The sequence below is a fragment of the Thamnophis sirtalis genome, unplaced genomic scaffold (genome assembly GCF_051295495.1).
Source record: "Thamnophis sirtalis isolate CommonGarterSnake01/CBP01778 unplaced genomic scaffold, rThaSir2_p1.2 scaffold_1, whole genome shotgun sequence".
NCBI lineage: Eukaryota > Metazoa > Chordata > Lepidosauria > Squamata > Natricidae > Thamnophis > Thamnophis sirtalis.
In genome coordinates, this window is record NW_028261381.1 from 72,113,355 (window position 1) to 72,131,665 (window position 18,311).

The 18,311-nt window shown below is 37.6% G+C and overlaps 1 protein-coding gene across 3 annotated transcripts in view; it reads left to right on the forward strand.

The window, feature by feature from the left end:
• CPT1A (carnitine palmitoyltransferase 1A) overlaps window positions 1-13,128 on the forward strand; it is a 56,043-nt gene extending 42,915 nt beyond the window's left edge. For all 3 annotated transcript variants that reach the window (XM_087715895.1, XM_087715892.1, XM_087715887.1), the window contains 7 exons: window positions 780-896; window positions 1,151-1,315; window positions 2,463-2,597; window positions 4,912-5,064; window positions 6,425-6,529; window positions 8,957-9,049; window positions 11,134-13,128. In XM_087715895.1, coding sequence (XP_087572021.1) covers window positions 780-896; window positions 1,151-1,315; window positions 2,463-2,597; window positions 4,912-5,064; window positions 6,425-6,529; window positions 8,957-9,049; window positions 11,134-11,220 — 855 coding nt within the window. In that variant the 3' untranslated portion in view covers window positions 11,221-13,128. The remainder of the gene's footprint in view (window positions 1-779; window positions 897-1,150; window positions 1,316-2,462; window positions 2,598-4,911; window positions 5,065-6,424; window positions 6,530-8,956; window positions 9,050-11,133) is intronic.
• Window positions 13,129-18,311: the final 5,183 nt, after the last annotated feature.

Sequence of the window (18,311 nt, forward strand, 5' to 3'; positions counted from 1 at the left end):
TTGAGTGCATGTTGTGTCCTTTTAACTTGTTCTGTCTTTGTATTTTAAATTCTTTTAGTATCTTTAAAACTGTTTTTATGTAAGCTGCCCGGAGTCCTTCGGGATTGGGCGGCATACAAATTCATTAAATCTTGAATCTTGAAATCTTGAACTATTTTTGGAGTGTCCATCATTCAAGGGTCAAATGTGATTCTTCCTTTGCAGAAAGTTCAGATCCCTGTTGGAACTATGCAATGGACCATGCAAGCATTAGGACTATGACCTAAATTCTACTGCTGTTTCCTATCATAAATCAAATGGATTACAGCAGGGGTGCATGCTTTCTTCCTGAGGAGGAGGGCAATTCTTGGCCTCTGATTAGTATTGAATACTGCACACTAGCAAGTGAAGAGGGCCAGGAAAATAGATAAAAATAGATATTGATATTATGTTCCTCACATAATAAATCTATGCCAGAAACAGAGTAATTGAAGTTCATTGATAATATTGCACGTGATCCCATGAATCTGCCAAATAGTTTATGTCTCTCTGTCTCTCTTTCTCTCTCTCTCAATATGGAAGTTTATTGTGTGATATGGGATCATAGCACATTGAGAGAAGATTTTTGTCTTGCATAACACATCTTGCCTTACCATTGATAATTTGAAGTTTTAAATCAAAATGCAAGATTTAATCAGAAACTTTGATTTTTTTTTCTCTGTATGGTCTTCAGCAGTATGTTTAACATGATTGTAAGTATTTCTCTCATTCCCCCAACCATCTATACTATCCACCTCCAGAATGTCATGTTTTCGGACTGTCTTGAATTGGGATACACAGAAGATGGACACTGCAAAGGGGAGGCTACTCTAGGCATTCCTATGCCTACCAAGCTACAGTGGGAAATCTCTGAAGAGGTGGGTGCATATCCAATTCTAGATCCGTGTTATCAGGTATACTTCAGGATGCTACCCTATAACATTTCTTAACTGACTGAAGTAGACACCTATCCATTTTTCAATGAAAATGTTATATTTGTTTTTAAAATAGATCAATGTGATCTCTGCTGATTTCGTTTAGGATAAGCTGATAAATTTAGGATTAAATGGTTTAAAAAAATATGATCTCTGAATATTTCCTGAATAATAATATGCTTGTTGCTATTATTTAGTGCCAAGAAGTTATTGAGAAGTCTCTCGACATTGCAAGGCCGTTAGCAGATGATGTGGATTTTCATTCTTTTCCTTTTGATATATTTGGGAAAGGATTAATGAAGAAAACCAAAACTAGTCCAGATGCATTTGTGCAACTTGCTTTGCAACTGGCTCATTATCGGGTAAGTATCTTAGTTACTAGCTATTAAGTAGTCTAATTTAGACATCTTTTTTTAAAAAAAAACAAGCAAACATAAAGTACCTGATAGAATTTTTGAACTTCCTGCTTAAAAAGAAAAAGTTTCCCCAGATTAAAAAAATGAACGTTCCAGTGTAGCTAATGAGAGCTGACAATCTTTTCTAAAGCTTCCATGCTGAAGCCCTTTAATACGGTAGTATTTTTTTTTCAATCACCCAGAAATGAAATTTAAGTAATTAAATGAAAAATATTCTAGAATGTATTTGGGATTAAATTCTGTTGAAGTCAGAAAAAGAATTGTTGAATAGGATTCTGCCATGAGGAAATTAGGTTTTATCTCCATATGCACCTAGATACTGTTGCTCACCCAGGAACAAAGGCTAGTACTATCACCTTGCTCTCTGTTGCCTTTCTGCCTCCTCTATATACGTAGTGTACATCTTAGTTTATTCTCATATACTGCTTAGCTTCTTTCTTTATTTTTCTATCTGTCTGTCTTTCTTTTTTTATTTCTTTCGGAAAATTGAGATGGGAATAAAGGTGTGTGTTTGTATTGAAAGTAAGAGTTGATGTTCATATTTATGTGACTGACAATATGATATATATTCATATGTCAAAGAGACATGGTAGTTTAGCAACTTAAAGACACTGGATTTGTTGACCAGAGAAGGTTGGCTGTCTGCATTTCAGCAGTTCAAGACTTAGCACCGCATGACGGTATAAGCTCCCCTCACTTGATTCAGCTTCTGCCAACCTAGCAGTTCGAAAGCATGCAAATGCAAGTAGATCGATAGGTAATACTTCAGTGGGACTAACGGCAGAAGCAAGAAACCAACCAGCGCCAGACCAGCCCGAATGCAAGGTGAACACCAGAGAAAAAGCCCCGGATGATGTTGACGCTCCAGCAGAATGCCATTAACTGCTCTGTGTGTAGAGCTAGTTCACCCCCTGTGGTACATGGCACGCGACTGTGAATTGAACAAGCTTGCAATCTTAAGCAGCCAAACTTCTACTCTGTACTAACATAGTAGACTCCTGGCTTTCATGTACCAACACTTTACACTAAATAAATAATAATCTATGTGACTTGTTTTTACTGTTGCATATAAATAACTTTGTATTTTTCTTAGGACATGGGAAAATTTTGCTTAACATACGAAGCATCTATGACCCGCCTATTTAGAGAAGGCAGAACAGAAACCGTCCGCTCATGTACTGTTCAGTCCTGCAAATTTGTGCAAGCTATGGAAGACCCAAATGAAATTGTAAGTTGAATGTACTAATCAAGTCTAAATATTACCTTTGCTTTTACCTAAGTTTACTTTTATTTAAGCCCACAATTTCAAAGACAAACAGGTAGTTGATTTGCTTTCCTGGGTTATACATTACAATACAATACATTTGTATTGTACAATACAATATTAAAATAAAGTTGGAAATATTTCACGTTTTTTTCCCTTAGAGAAATAGTTGATTGAGGTCAGGAAAACTTTAGCATGAAAACATTTTTTTCCATGCAATTTCTGCTTTTAATTTTATGTAAACATTGTTAGTTTTTTCCAAACAGAGCACACTAAATTTGTGAGTACATATACAGAATTTCCTGAAACTAAGTAGCTGGGAAAAGGTGAAGCCATCTGGTGGTCATAAAGAGTACTATTTATGTTTGGTATATTAAGTTTAATAGTTCAAAGTGTCGACTGTTCATTTTCAATTATTGAACATGTTATTAAAAAGTTTTCTGTGTAAAAGTACTCTTTTTATCTTTCATATTACTTAAACTACGTGTTTAGATTTCCAGAGCAATATGTAAAAGCCATTAAATCTTCACCGTTATGAATCATTGATGATAGGGACATAAAATCACAATTTTCCTGTGATTAATGTGTGATTTCAAATGAGTACAGAGAAAATGTAGGACACAATAGATCCGTGATGGCAAACCTATGGTACCCGTGCTGGAAGTGATACACAGAGCCATCTCTGCGGGCACGCCAGCTGTCGCCCATTGCTCTTCCAGGTTCGGCTGGTCTTCGCGCATGCAGGAGCGCCGAAAACCAGAAGAGCAGCTCTCTGGCACGCTTCTGGTTTCCAGTGGGCACGTGCGCACTGGCCAGCTAGTCTTCATGTATACATGCATGCCAGAAACCAGAAGACCAGGTGACCAGCGTACATGTGGAAACTGGAAGTTTTTCTTCCAGTTTCTGGTGCTACCCCGTGCATGTGCGCACGCTCCTGTTTCGGCACTCGGTGCCAAAAAGGTTTGCCAACACTGCAATAGATCTAGGTAATAAAAAATATAAATTTATATCATTAAGAGTTTTAGTGCTATAATCAAACCATCGTAGAAACTTCATATGGAAGTGTCCATAGTTTGAGTGCTAGTTTTATAATATAAAAGTTGATTTGTTCATTTGTTCAATCACTTTTGCCTCTTTGTGAGAAAGATATCATTTTGCAGCATTGTTTGTTAACTCTGAGTCCTTGTACGTTTATATCATCAATCATAATACTTATCTACCTTGACTTTTGTTGGCCTCTTTTTCAATTATTTTACACTTTTTTCCCATCATATGTCCAACATATCTAAGAATAATTTCAGTACAGTGTTAAGAGTTTCCCACAAGCAGTCTGGTTTCGCTTCCTTTAGTATTGGATGATTTGTTCTTTTGACAGTTCCATGTATTGTCAAACTTTTTCTCCAACATCACAGTTAGAGCTGTCTTTGTTTTGTTTAGGCTTTCTGAGGATCTGAATTTCACAGCAATATAAAAAGTAATAAAGTCAGGATAAAATCTAATAAGTAAACAGCTTGTACTTGGGGAAATCATACTTTGGACAAAACGTACTTTTGTTATCAGCAGATCTCTGCACTTCAACATTTTGTTTAGATTTATTACCTTATCCCATATAGCATTTCTGTACATTTTTGCGTCTCAGAAGATAAAATATGTTATTTTTTTCTCCTTTTATTTGCATTGGATTGGCATTGCACATCTTTTTAAAATAGTGAGCAGCAGATCAGCATTTATCTTGCCTTCTTTCATCTTGAGCAAAATATTATTTAAGGTTTCTTCATGTTCAGCCTTTAAAGTAATTCAATCAGCATATTTGAAATTGTTGGTGTTTCAGTAATTTTAATTCCAGTATCTGTCTTCTAGTCCATCTTTTTGCACTGCATATAAATAGATGGGATGCCAATAAAACAAACACAGAAAACTTAGAACTGCCTTTCCCTTCCCATTATCTATCAGATGCAACAATGTGATACACACATCTTCCTCTTTTGACACACACACATACAGACACACATAAAACAACTCCCTTTTCTACTCTCCATCCATTTGTTTCTTAATAAATTTCCACGTTAAATAAAATCATTTTTAGAAGTAGTACAAGTGCAGTGGGAAATTGTACAGATGAGGAAAGTCCAGTGGGTGGGATATTACATTCCAGGTGTTTGTTCCTAAAGGGACTTTGGTAGTTGAATCTGCTCTTGTCTTTTTTCTAGAATTTGATGTTTCATTTTAATAGCATTTAAACAGAAATAGAGTGTTGTTTCCCCCTTTTAATTTACAGCCTGAAAAGAAGCGTAATCTATTCAAGGCTGCTGCTGCTACTCATCAGTGCTTATATCGTCTGGCCATGACTGGTGCTGGCATTGATCGTCACCTTTTCTGTCTTTATGTGGTCTCCAAATACCTTGCTGTTGAATCACCTTTTCTGAAAGAAGTAAGTAGCCATATAATACGTGTAAATAATTTGGGTTTTTTCTCTTCCTAAAACTTTTGTTGGTATCTTTAATGATCTGTTGTTCAAACAGTTGAAAACCTTTTAAACTAGAAACTTTGAAACATTTTGAGAAAATTTTCCGAGGCTTAAAATCTTTGCAAAACTGAAAATAAGTGTATTTTAAGAATTTAGTATATTAAAGAAGGTGTGTGTGTTTGTGTGTGTGTTTGCAAATTTTAAATGTGTACATTCAGCATTATGAACACTTAATTTATTGAAACAATCATTTGCAAGTGCTATGCCATATTTGGTCTTAGCTTTTTTATGCCTGGAGTCATAGAAATAGAAGTGTTGAATACAAAAATGGAAGGTATGCATTGGATTCAATCAAATTAAGAATCAAACTGGGATGGTTTGGAAAGACCTGGGGGGTTATATGAAACAAAGTGGTTTTTCTAAGAAGCAGGCCAAGGAGTCTGCCGAAATTTACACATTTATCCTGAATAAGCATAACTGCAAGAGAAAAGTAATAAAAGGAAGTGAGCTGGTGCGTATATGGTCACTTTCCTATAATTTTGGTAACATTTAGTTTGCCATGGTCTTCTGGGATTGTTTTTGACCACCTAGTCTAGCCTACAACCCTTGAAGTTTGAATGATACATATATGTAGTTGAGGAAACTGCAGCTTTTCCTAAAGTTGTGCAGCTATCCTCTACAATTTTCATATATGCCAGAGAAGATACAGTTACTATTAGGTGTTTCGATTGGGGGGTGGGTGGATTCAGGGTTTAATACCTTTTCTGTGGTATACTGCACATATGATCCATCCTTGAACTGTTGTGCTTTCTTTAACTTTTGTGCCACAGAAGTATTTCAGGGATTATTTTTAATAGAAAGCAGACTAAATTGTATGTAAAATGCAATAAAATCAGAAAAAAATGTTTTGTATTACATTTTGCAGGCTTTATTTACACCTCTATGCCATTCTTAATAACAATTTCTCATCACTATCACCAAAATAATTTGGAATATATGATCTAATTTCACGAGAAACCAGCTATAATAAATAGAATATTCTCTGATCAGGCCTTTGAGAATTGAAAGCAACATGCATTGCATAATTGACATATCTTCCATTCACAATTCATGGGAAAACTCCACTATTCATTCCAATTAATGCTCTGGGGAAATTTCCAGTAGTGACATTCCATCCCTTTTGGGGAAATTGTTATAAGAGAGGTTTTGGCAAAAGTGCAGATGGTTTGCTTACTCAAGCTGCACGTGTTCTTTGATTTCAAAATAGTAGTTTTTGTTCCTGTAAGCAGCTGAAAAGAGTAATATCTTATATCGTCTTTCTCAGGTTTTGGCAGAACCCTGGAGACTTTCAACAAGTCAAACACCTCAACAACATATTGATCTGGATAAGAATCCTGGAATGGAGTCCAGTGGTGGAGGCTTTGGACCTGTATGTCTGCATATATGTTATTGTAAACATCTAGTATTACAGATCACCTCATGCCCAACCACATTTTTTATCATACAATGCTGCAGACATATGCTCAAATATTTATCAATGGAAACATGAACTTTATGAATCTTAAGCTTTTATATCTAAGGAAAAGAGCAAAAATGCAATTAAATGAGTTGTTAATCAGAAATGTTATATTTAAAAAAAAACTGATTGAACAACATTAGATGAATTGTTGTTCTTATAACCTAAGCAATTACCCTAGTTTTCATATTATAATTTTTGAGATGGGCAGAATCTATTAATTCTATCAGTCAATGTATAGTTTAACGAAAGGCTGAGAAGTGAATATTGTTTATAAATTGAAACAGATCAGTGAAGGAAAAAGTTATGTTTCTTTTTTTTATGAATGTATTAACCGCCCAACCAATAATATATTAAAAATCCATGAAAATAAATTTAAATAATGCACTGTATAATTTAAGAAACCCCAACTAAGAGATTCTGCAAACTGAATATCTTACTCAAATGTTTTTATATATTTTATGAAATTAACCATATCATAATAAAAGTAGCAGAGAACCAAAAATCAAATTAAGATTCATTGTAGTAAATGTGACTCCTCCATATTTTAACAAATAAATGCTGCTTTGATAGCTTATTCCTCTTCTATTGTATAATGTCAACTTAAGACCACATGTCACACGAAAGACAGAAGTAACAAAATAAATCTGTTCCTTATTTTAGAACAATGTCAGAAATTGATATAAATTGATGTTATATCACGAATATGATACCTTCACGTGTGGAGAAAATCACAGTTATGGCACGGGATCAAATATCACCAATACGTGGACAATACTCAACTGTATCTGTCCGCCCCGTGCCAACTCAGCGAAGCAGTAGAAGTGATGTGCCAGTGCCTGGAGGCTGTCAGGGTCTGGATAGGAGTGAACAAGCTTGCACTCAATCCCGACAAGACTGAGTGGCTATTGATGCTCCCTCCCAAGGATGGTCCAGACATTCCATCTCTTAAGCCTGTGGGGTGAAATTATACACCCCTCAGAGAGGGTCTGCAATTTGGGTGTCCTCCTGAATCCGCAGCTGACGTTAGAACATCATCTGTGAACTGTGACCAGGGGGGCCTTTGCCCAGGTTCGCCTGGTGCACCAGTTGCAACCCTATCTGGACCGGGAGGCCCTTCAGATGGTCACTTATGCCCTCGTCACCTCAAGACTGGATTACTGTAACGCGCTCTACATGGGGCTGCCCCTGAAGAGTGTTCGAAGACTGCAATTGGTCCAGAATGCAGCCGCGCGAGCAATAGTGGGTGAACCTAGATACACCCACGTTACACCTATCCTCCGCGAGCTGCACTGGCTCCCCATTGGTCTCCGGACACGCTTCAAGGTGCTAGTCGTTACTTTTAAAGCCCTACATGGTTTAGGACCTGGCTACCTGAGAGACCGCCTCCTGCCATTTACCTCCCAAAGACCAATAAGATCACACAGATTGGGCCTCCTCCGGGTGCCATCGGACGGTCAATATCGATTGGCGGCTCCCCGGGGGAGGGCCTTCTCTGTAGCTGCTCCGGCCCTATGGAACGATCTCCCCGTAGAGATCTGGACCCTTACTACTCTTCCAGCCTTCCGTAAAGCTACTAAGACCTGGCTGTTCCGGCAGGCCTGGGGCTGTTGATTAGTATTCAGCCCCACTCTAAGCAGTATGCATGATGTGTAATTTTAATAATTGTATTCTTATTTTAATTTTTATATACGTCCCTTTGTCTTGTCTGTAAGCCGCCCAGAGTCCCTAGGGAGTGGGCGGCATACAAATGTCAATAAACCTATAAACCTAAACCTAAACAGTTAAAAAAAATTAATAGGGAGATGATTAAATTTTATTATATGATTTTTTTTAGTTCTCAATAGGACCATCCATAAATAACTTTCAGAAAAGTTTCTCTGATCACTATAACATTTATAGATTTTTGCCAAATTTTCTGCCTTTTCCCCAAGAAATTATATTCCTCATATACATTTCCTACAGAATTTCCTAAACAAATTCATTAGATCATTTGAATTCTTTATAATTCAATATGGCTGATGTTCCATTTGCCTTAAATACATTTGACTAATAATTGTGATTAATCACAGTGCGTGATTTAATTATTGAGGTTATATCAGTTTTTTAAAAAGCAAATGGTTCCTATCATCTTGAGAATGCACAGTATATTAGCCTGACATTCCTTTCAATTCTTCCCAGAATGATAAACTGTTTTCAAATGATTCCTGTCTTTATTGAAACATAAAAATATGTCCTATTATTGAATATCTTATACTGGACTTTAAAAACAAAATAGTCTTGAGCTGGTTTGTTATGGACATGTAGAGAACTGAGGTATTCTACATATATTTTCTACAGGTTGCTGATGATGGATATGGTGTATCGTACATTATTGTGGGTGAGGATCTCATCAACTTCCACATATCCAGTAAATTTTCCTGTACTGAAACAGTAAGTATTTTATTAATTTTATGGTCTATTACTCTCATCCTGTATGATTCACTAATAGCCCCATTTTTGTATCAGGTATATTTTTTTGCACTGCTTATCTCAAAAGAAAATTGGATCTATAAGAAACTGTAAAACATACATAATTAGTTTTAAAATATTGCCCAATATTTTTAGATAATGTACTTCAGTATTCCAAATAAGCATGTATAAAATCTCGTTACACTAAACAAAGGTTGGAAAATATAGATGTCAGCTGCAATCTTCTATAGGTTTTGGTTCTGCCTTTTTTATTTATCTATTTATTTAGCACATTTTTATGGTACCCGACTCCCAACAACTCTGAGCAGCTCAGAACAAGTAAAACAAGAGCACAGTTAATAAAAAATAAAAATTGAGCAGGAAGAAAGGAAACGGATTTTACTTTCTCTTGCCTAAGACCTGGGCAAAATGCCTTGTATTCAAGGCCCATCAACAGCCAAGAGGGAACCATCTGGTTCTTGCAGGGAGCCTCCTTCCAAAGGGCAGATGCTGCTGCAGAGTAGGCTCATTTCTGGGATCCCAATAGGTGGCTTTAATCATCAAAAGAACCTGGACTGTGCCAACCCTGGTAGATTAAATTGTCCAGAAAGATACATCCAGGATCAAAGATGGAGTATCCCCAGACTTTGGCAGCTGAAACACTCACAACCCCTTAGTCGGGGTAAGATCAGGTCAGAGATGATTCCTCTCCATGCAGATCCCAACAGCCTTAAGGCACCAGGATTGCAACAGATCCCTGGTACTTATAAGCCACTGATCACTGGGGTTTGGGAGAACTACCTTTAACTCTCATATACCCAGTGAAAGGGGCAGAAGGTTGCAGTGTTCTCCCTGAGAAGAGAGCTGAACTGTGTGTAAGAGAGAGAGCAAGGAGACAGTGGATTAGGTGAATTTGGAGGTGTGGATATTTATATGTAGACAGGCATACCGTTAAACACTTCTTCAACATCTCATGAAATTCTCGGGGACCAAAGTTTAAGTAAAATCTTCGACTTCTAAAGCAGTGGACACATCCATTTATGCAACTTTCTTACCAACATAATGAAAGTATCTTGCCATTGCTTTTTGTAAAATTGTTCTGTCAAGTACTAACCAAGCCCAGCTTTGCTTTGCTTCTAGGCCTGGATCAGATGGTTCCACCACAAAACCGCGGAGGACAAAATCGCGCTCGACGAAAGCGCACATTTGACGTCATCACAGCGCGACGAAAACATCGCGCTGTGATCGAAAAATGTAAAAATAAAGCGAAAACCTTACCCTAACCCCCCCAAACCTAACCCTAAACCTAACCCTTAACCTAACCCTAAATCTAACCCTAAACCTAACCCTTAACCTAACGCTAAACCTAACACTAACCCTTAACCTAACGCTAAACGTAACCCTAACGCTCTAAACCTAACCCTAACCCTAACCCTTACCTTTATGTGAATCGGCTTGCTTTAATTTTAATTTTATTTCAATTTTTAATTTTTTTCATCGTGCTGTGATGACGTCAAATGCGCGTTTTCGTCGAGCGCGATTTTGTCCTCCGCGGTTTTGATGGGTCACGGGATCAGATAGATACTGTCACTCTATATTAAGCAGTTTTCTGAGATAAAGTGGCTAATGTAAGATACACCACAACCAACAGCCTAAAACTGGCTTTATCTTACATAACTAATATAGTGATGCTGCTGTTGATACATATTCATCCAAGCCTCATAAATGACTTTCTGAGTCACATCAAAATGGCATTGGAACCTACCTTTCTCCGCTTTCATCATATACTTATCTACTAATATCATATATCTAATTTAGTAGATATCGGTATCATAAATGTTTACAGTAAATAAATAAAATCAAGTCCGAATTATTTTCCAAACATTAATCCTATTAAAGGTTTTATAAAAAGAACCTATAAAAATCACATCACTGAATAAACAAAAGTATATGGCAATTAGCGTCACATATTTAAAAAGTAGAATTGTGTATATGCATGCATTATGTGCACTATAAGATTGCTTTGTGATTGTGAATTTGAATTTTAACTTTTTTTTTTTTTTTAGAATTCTCATCGTTTTGGTAAAAACCTCAAACAAGCGTTGTGTGACATTCGTGACTTGTTTCACTTCGGCAAAAACTCTACTAAATGATTTTTCTAACAGTAGAACAACTTGTTGTTCAATGTTGGAGATGAGAACTCTTCTGTACAGTGACTGAAAATAAGCTATGCTGAGCAGCATTCCATTCCCAAGTATATAAACTATTCTTGTGTGGCTTCAACGGCCAACCCTTTGATTCTTCAGAAGAATTTTCTTTTTCATGAGAAATGACTGTTGAGATTTTTGTATTTGCTGGGAAATAGCAACATGAAATTTATTCCTGGTTTGTCTTAATTTAACAATTTTTTATTTGTGTTCTGTAAATTAAGAGAATATGTATGTGTATTCCAAGCTCATGCTAATAGAAAAAATATGACTTGAAATAGCAGAAGGCATAATTGATTTAATTGTTGGTGAGAGTTTTTTCAGAAAGTTATCATTTAGGACATACATAATAAAGGCATTTCATTGAACATTTAGAAACATCAGGCAAATTAGTGAATTTTACTTGGTGAGGGGAAATATTTTGCTATTTGGAATTAAGCCTGTCTTGCTACTTGAAATGTCAGATGAGGTTTTTTCTGTATACAATTTTAAAGCCTGTATTTGCTGAATTTCAAAAGTGGAATGGCTGAATTTGAAAAATAAGAATGCTGAATTTGCAGTAATGTTGAGTATAATATCTGCAGATAAAAATGAATATGTTTTCATGGAAAATCTCATAAATAGTTTTTATTTGTATTACAATAAAATCTATTTCTTATGAGACTAATTTTACACAGTTACAAAAAAGTGAAGTTATGTTGCTTCAAGAGTTTATTCAGTTTGTTTCATCCCATCACTCTTTGTGCATTACAATTAATCAGCTGGTTTAAAATCTGTTGAGACAATCTTCAGTATAAAGATCAGTCAAAGTAGTTTGACCACCTTCTGCCTTAAGAAATTATCATATGAGTGTATTCCAATTCCAATAGTCATTAATATAAACACCTAACACTTAAATGTCATAGATTAGAGTTATCTCAGTTTTTTTTAAATGTAGAGAATGTGACAAATCATGAATAGTATTACTAAAAAATCTGCATTAGAATTTACAAAGAAAAAATATAGTTGGTCTTATGGCTGGCAGGAACTTTATTCAGACCAGAATCAGAAATGCAAATATTACAAAAATCAAAAAATGAAATCTCAACAGTCTTTACATAAGACACAATTCTTATGAGTCTCTCATAAGTCTTTACATAAAGCGCTAAAAGGCCTTATCCACCAATTATCTGGTTTTTAATTTAATGGCTTTAAGACACATCAAGTAACAAATATGGAAGTTAATCTAATAAAACACTGAGCTTTTAATACCAATAGAAGATATGGGATTGAAGTTGCTGTCCTGAGAATTTGCTATTAGATTTTTTGACTTCAATTAATGCAACTCAGTTATATTATTCCCTAAATAAATATTGATATATAAATCTGCAAAAGAATAGATGGGTCATGTTTCATATGATCAAGAATGGTAAACACAAAATTATGGGGTGGGAGGGGGGAGCAATGGATGTCATGCTGCATTCTTAAGTCAGTGTTAAGTATATGCTTTATTTTAACAACTGACCAGTCTCTATATTCTAAGTTTTTTTTTTATCAAGAGCATTATTAGGTTTGACTCAGGTTTTAGATATTAGAATTGTAAACATGCTTAATTAGTGCATTATCAATGCAATGTTTCATATTTTAAGGAAATGTAAATGTGTAATTGGCTGAAGTTAACATGAATTTTACTGTAAGTGATTGAAAGGTTAATGTCTTTTTTTAAAAAAAAATTGACACAAAAACAGTTTCTGACCTTGGTCCTCTTAAGAATGTCAACTGCCTGTATATAATACTGCTTTTGGTTGTAAATCTTTAAACACATAGTAAACAGCTTATTCTTAATAAAAATATTATTTAAAGGTGTGAATTTTATATTAGATATATGGACTGTTCTCATTATTTATAACTTTCATAGAAATTTCTATTGAAATTTATTTTGAAATAATTGGTTTGACAATATTTAGACTTTAAATATGTATATGTATGTGTATGACTTATTCAAAGTTACAGCAGCACTAAAAAAGTCACTTATGACCATTTTTCACACTTAGAACCATTGCAGCATCCCCTTGGTCACATGATCAAAATTTAGATGCTTGACAACTGACACATTTATTTTGATTTCAGTGTCCCAGAGTCATGTGCCGGGGTCACCTTGGTGACCTGACAAGCAATGAGGAAGCCAGATTCATTTAACAATCTATTACTAACTTCACAATTAGTGATTTACTTAACAGCTGTGGCAAGAAAAGTCATAACATGGGGCAAAATTCACTTAACTATTTCACTTAGCAACAGAAGTTTTGGGTGAATTGTTGGTTGTAAATCGAGGGCTACCTGTAAATGAGTATTTGCTTGTCCACATATGTACAAATACAAAAAACATAAGAGCCCAAAGGTTTCCTAAGAAATGTTTAAACTATGTTTTCCCATATTCTTCACTTAAACATAGAGTAAAACTAATACTGTCTACTAGTATTTAAAGTTTACCCCATTATATTTTCTGTATCATATTAGCTGCATTTGGAAGTAATACATTGTTAGAATTTTAAAAAATCCTGAAGTTTACATGTTTTGCTTAAGTTCTTAGCATAATATTCTAAGTCCAATTTATTTTGTAAATGTCTGTATTTTGGTGTGTATCACTTAATCATAAAAACTGAGATTCCTGGAATCTTAATCTTTTTTTCCCCTGAGATGAATCTAATAATGCTTGGCCGTTGATGAAACAGCATCTCCTGCTGAAGTGAATTCCCATATTCTCTTAAAGGATAGAAGACTTTTAAAAACATACTTGGGAGAAATGAACCCAAATCCTGCTGTGGTCATATAACAGCATCATATATTCACAGGGGAGCAGGAGATTTTGCTGTTGTATCAGCCATTTAAAATTATTAGTTTTAAGAGCTAGTAGTCCCAAATCAGTCAAGGAGCTTTCTTTTATTTATAAATTTATATGCTGCCCATCTCACTATAATTTGAGATTTTTCAATAGAGTAGGTAATACCAGTACTCTACCTTCATTGCACTAAACTGATTTTCTTATGAAGATCAAGATTCATCTCTCTTGCCAGTTTATAGCAATAGCAATAGCAGTTAGACTTATATACCGCTTCATAGGGCTTTCAGCCTCTCTAAGCGGTTTACAGAGTCAGCATATTGCCCCCAACAATCCGGGTCCTCATTTTACCCACCTCGGAAGGATGGAAGGCTGAGTCAACCCTGAGCCGGTGAGATTTGAACAGCCAAACTGCAGAACTGCAGTTAGCTGAAGTAGCCTGCAGTGCTGCATTTAACCACTGCGCCACCTCGGCTCTTGAAGTTCAACAGCTCAAAGGGCAAGATTAAAAATTTTCACTTCCTGATGCTGAAGGCACAATGAAGCCTATACCCTACTTAGGTACAGTTATTTATTCACTTAACCTATCTAATGCTGCTACAATGTAATAGCATGCAGTGATGTGACCTATGCTCATTCAGTTGCTGGTAAAGTATATTTATATTTAGTAAAGCATATTTTCCTTGATAGAAGGGAAAATACTTTGAAAACCATGATAGGCTAATGAACATCCATTTCCCCAGATATTAGAATGTTCCCCACTCTAACAATCTTCCAGAAGCCACTGAAGACCTGGTTCTGCCAGCAGGCCTGGGGAACCCAGAGTGGGACGGAGTCCATTAAATGGCTTGTGTGATGTATTGTTACTGGTGAGGATGGGATGCTATTATATTATTTTATTAATTTGTTATTTGATTGTTTTCTTTTTTATATATGTTTTAATATTCCTGTAAGCCACCTTGAGTCGCCATATGCAAATAGGTGGCAATACAACTTTTTAAAATAAATTAAAGACAGTGGCATGTGTTGCCTTCTCTCACTTGTCTCTGCATATCTATCAATAAACAAGACTTAACCTGGTAGACACAATAGCTTCCTTGGCATCTTGAGCAGAAAAGGTTATTTTCTGAATTTCTCGCACATATGTGCTAGTCACTCCCGACTCTAGGGGGCGGTGCTCATCTCCGTTTCAAAGCCAAAGAGCCAGCACTGTCCAAAGGCGTCTCCGTAGCTATATGGCCGGCATGACTAAACGCCAAAGGGACACAGAGTGCTATTATCTTCCCACCAAAGGTGGCTCCTATTTTTCTACTTGCATTTTTACATGCTTTTGAACTGCTAGGTTGGCAGAAGCTGGGACAATTAAATGGAGCTCACTCCGTTACGCAGCACTAGGAATTCGAACCGCCGAACTATCGACCTTTCTGATCGACAAGCTCAGCGTCTTAGCCACCACGTGCCATGGTTATTTTGTAGATCACCTTAAATCTGGGACTTGAAGGTGTAGGTAGGGTGGTAAGATAATCACCCTGTTTTTTAGAAGCAACACTAGCACCAAAAATGAAGGAAACGGGCCTTTGTCTCTACTGCGAAGTGTTTCCTATTCAAATTTTTCACTTTCTTGTGATTTGCCTGCTTGTCTTTAACTTTACAGCAATTGAATATAAATGGTAGAATTTAAGAAATTGTGAGTTTGCCATGTATAAATACATGTGGTTCATTATCTTATCCAATTAAAATAGGACGTAAAGTAAGATTTGGACATTAAGAGTGAACATATGGGGTCAGGCTGGATAGCCTCTTGGGGCCCCTTTCATCTTGTTATTATAAAGTAAAAGACGAGTTTGAAGCTTGCAAAATAATATATGAAGCCGCAGAGTTCAGCTAAAGTTCTTACAAAGCCACGTAGCCATTATGAGACTAGAGCTCCATACCTGCAGCCCAGACAAAAGGGGAAGTAAGACAGTATCTGCTTATAAGGCGTCTTTCCTCAAGATAACCAATCAGAAATGGGTTAAGTATTTCTGTGTTGTGCTGCTTTTGACAATGTATAAGAATGTATGCTTCCATTAGAAGACTTGTTCAGAAGTTACATGCTAGCCTTTGACTAGCTTTTCTGAACCTGGCTGCCAAATAAACTTCTCCTTGATCCTGAGACGTCTAAGCAGGGGTGGGTTTCTCGCCCCGTTCCAACCAGTTCGGTTGGAACGAGGCCGGCGGCGTCCTCGCGCACGCACGCGGCACGCGCGTGCACGCACGCGGCACGCGCATGTGTACTAGCATCTGCGCGATGCTCCAGCTGCTCCTGGAGGATCACGCAGGCGCTGTATGCGTTCTGCGCATGCGTGGAAAGCGCAGAATTCGTAAAAACCGGGTAAGGAGCGGGCACGGGTGTGCGGGCGCGCGCGGGCGCGGGGGGGGGGCTTCGCCGTTCCCGGAAGTTACTTACTTCCGGGTTCGGCGACCAACCGGATCGCAGGGACCGGTGCAAACCAGTCGAAACCCACCCCTGCGTCTAAGCCCTGTTATTTTCTGCAACACAATAAGGAACACACATGCATGAATATAAGCACAAGCTCCACTCCACCCCAAAACATCACATACAATAAGCAATGTGTTCCAGTCAGGGGTGGGTTCCTGCCCGTTCTAACCTCTTCTATAGAAGAGGTTCCACAAATCTACCATGCCGTTTAGAACTGGTTCCAGCTCTCTCCCCCCGCCCGTCTGCACATCATCAAGATGAAGAGTGAGAGGAGGAATTATGGGTATTGAAGTCCACAAGTCTTAAAGCTGTCAAGTTTGAACACCCCTGGGTTTTTTTTTCTAAAGTTAGGGGTGCAAGGGTCTTGTAACTTGACAGCTTTAAGACTTGCACACTTCAATGCCAGAGTTCATGACTGTGGGAGGGATTCTTGGAGTTGAAGTCCACAAGTCTTGAAGCTATCAAGTTTGAACACCCCTGGTTTTTTTTCCTAAAGGGTGGGTGCAAGGGTCTTGTAACTTGACAGCTTTAAGACTTGTATGCTTCAAATGCCAGAGTTTCTGAGCCAACGTTTTGGTTGCTAAGCAAGAGCGTTGTTAAGTGAGTTTCACCACATTTTACAAGTTGGCCACTCCCACCCAGTCACATGGCTGGCAAGCCACTCCCACCCAGTCACATGGCCGGCAAGCTACTACCACAAAGCAGGCCACACCTACAGAAGAGGTTCTAAAAAAAATTGAAACCCACCACTGGTTCCAGTGGTCCCATTCTTCTCACCTGTCTTAGACATTTCACTGGGGGAAAAGAGGTTACACGGTGTCTGCAATATTAGTATGTTTAACAAAGGTATTCATTCCCTTAAAAGGGAAAAAAGACAAATACCACAACCTTACAGTCTTTATATTTCCTTTTGTAGAATATTAAGTGCAAGTTGCATAACTTTCTTTCTTGAGGATTTAACTTCCTAAGTGTAGAAGGCTGTACTTATTATTGTGCAGAATAATTAAAAAGCAAGGTATATGTTAGAGTGGTCTGACTGAAGAATAAGAAACCCACCAACCTACAGGTTTTTAAGTACAGTAAAGACCAGTAAGCAAGCTATCAAGGACAATGCGCTTGCCTGCCGGTGGTTAATGGCTGTCAATCTCCGGGTGTTCGCAGGATCTCCTAGTTTGATTTATGATTGATATGAATTTGGGTGTACGGTCTCATGTGCACAGCAGCCCTTTTTACCTATTATCCCCGTTGGAGAGAATGTTTTGCCTTTTGCTCAGAAAAGCAGCACTTCGTCTTCCCCTCCATTTTCTCTTCGCAAAGTGAAAAGGTCGCAACGACCTGGCCCATTATTTAAGTCCTCTCATCTCCTGGGAAGATGAGCACGAATCTGGAACTGGACCGTGTAGAATAAGACCGTGCATTTCCAAAACCCACCGCTGCCCTGCAAACCAAGCGCGCCCAGCCACCGGCGAAGCGCTCGGTGTGGATGGGTGGCGTGTGTACTCTCAGGTCATCTGACCAGGAACCAGCGCGTGCTCTCCAAGCTCCGTCTCAGCTCGAGGCACCCGCGGCTCCCCGCCCAACGGCTGTTCCTCCGCAAATTAGAGCAGGCGCTCGTCAGCGTGATGGAAGGGAAAAGGCGGGAATCTGCCGAGGAGGAAGGTGAGCGGGAGAGACGGAGAGAAACGTAGAAGTTACTGTGCTATATGTACGAATGACTTGTTCTCCTCATATGAC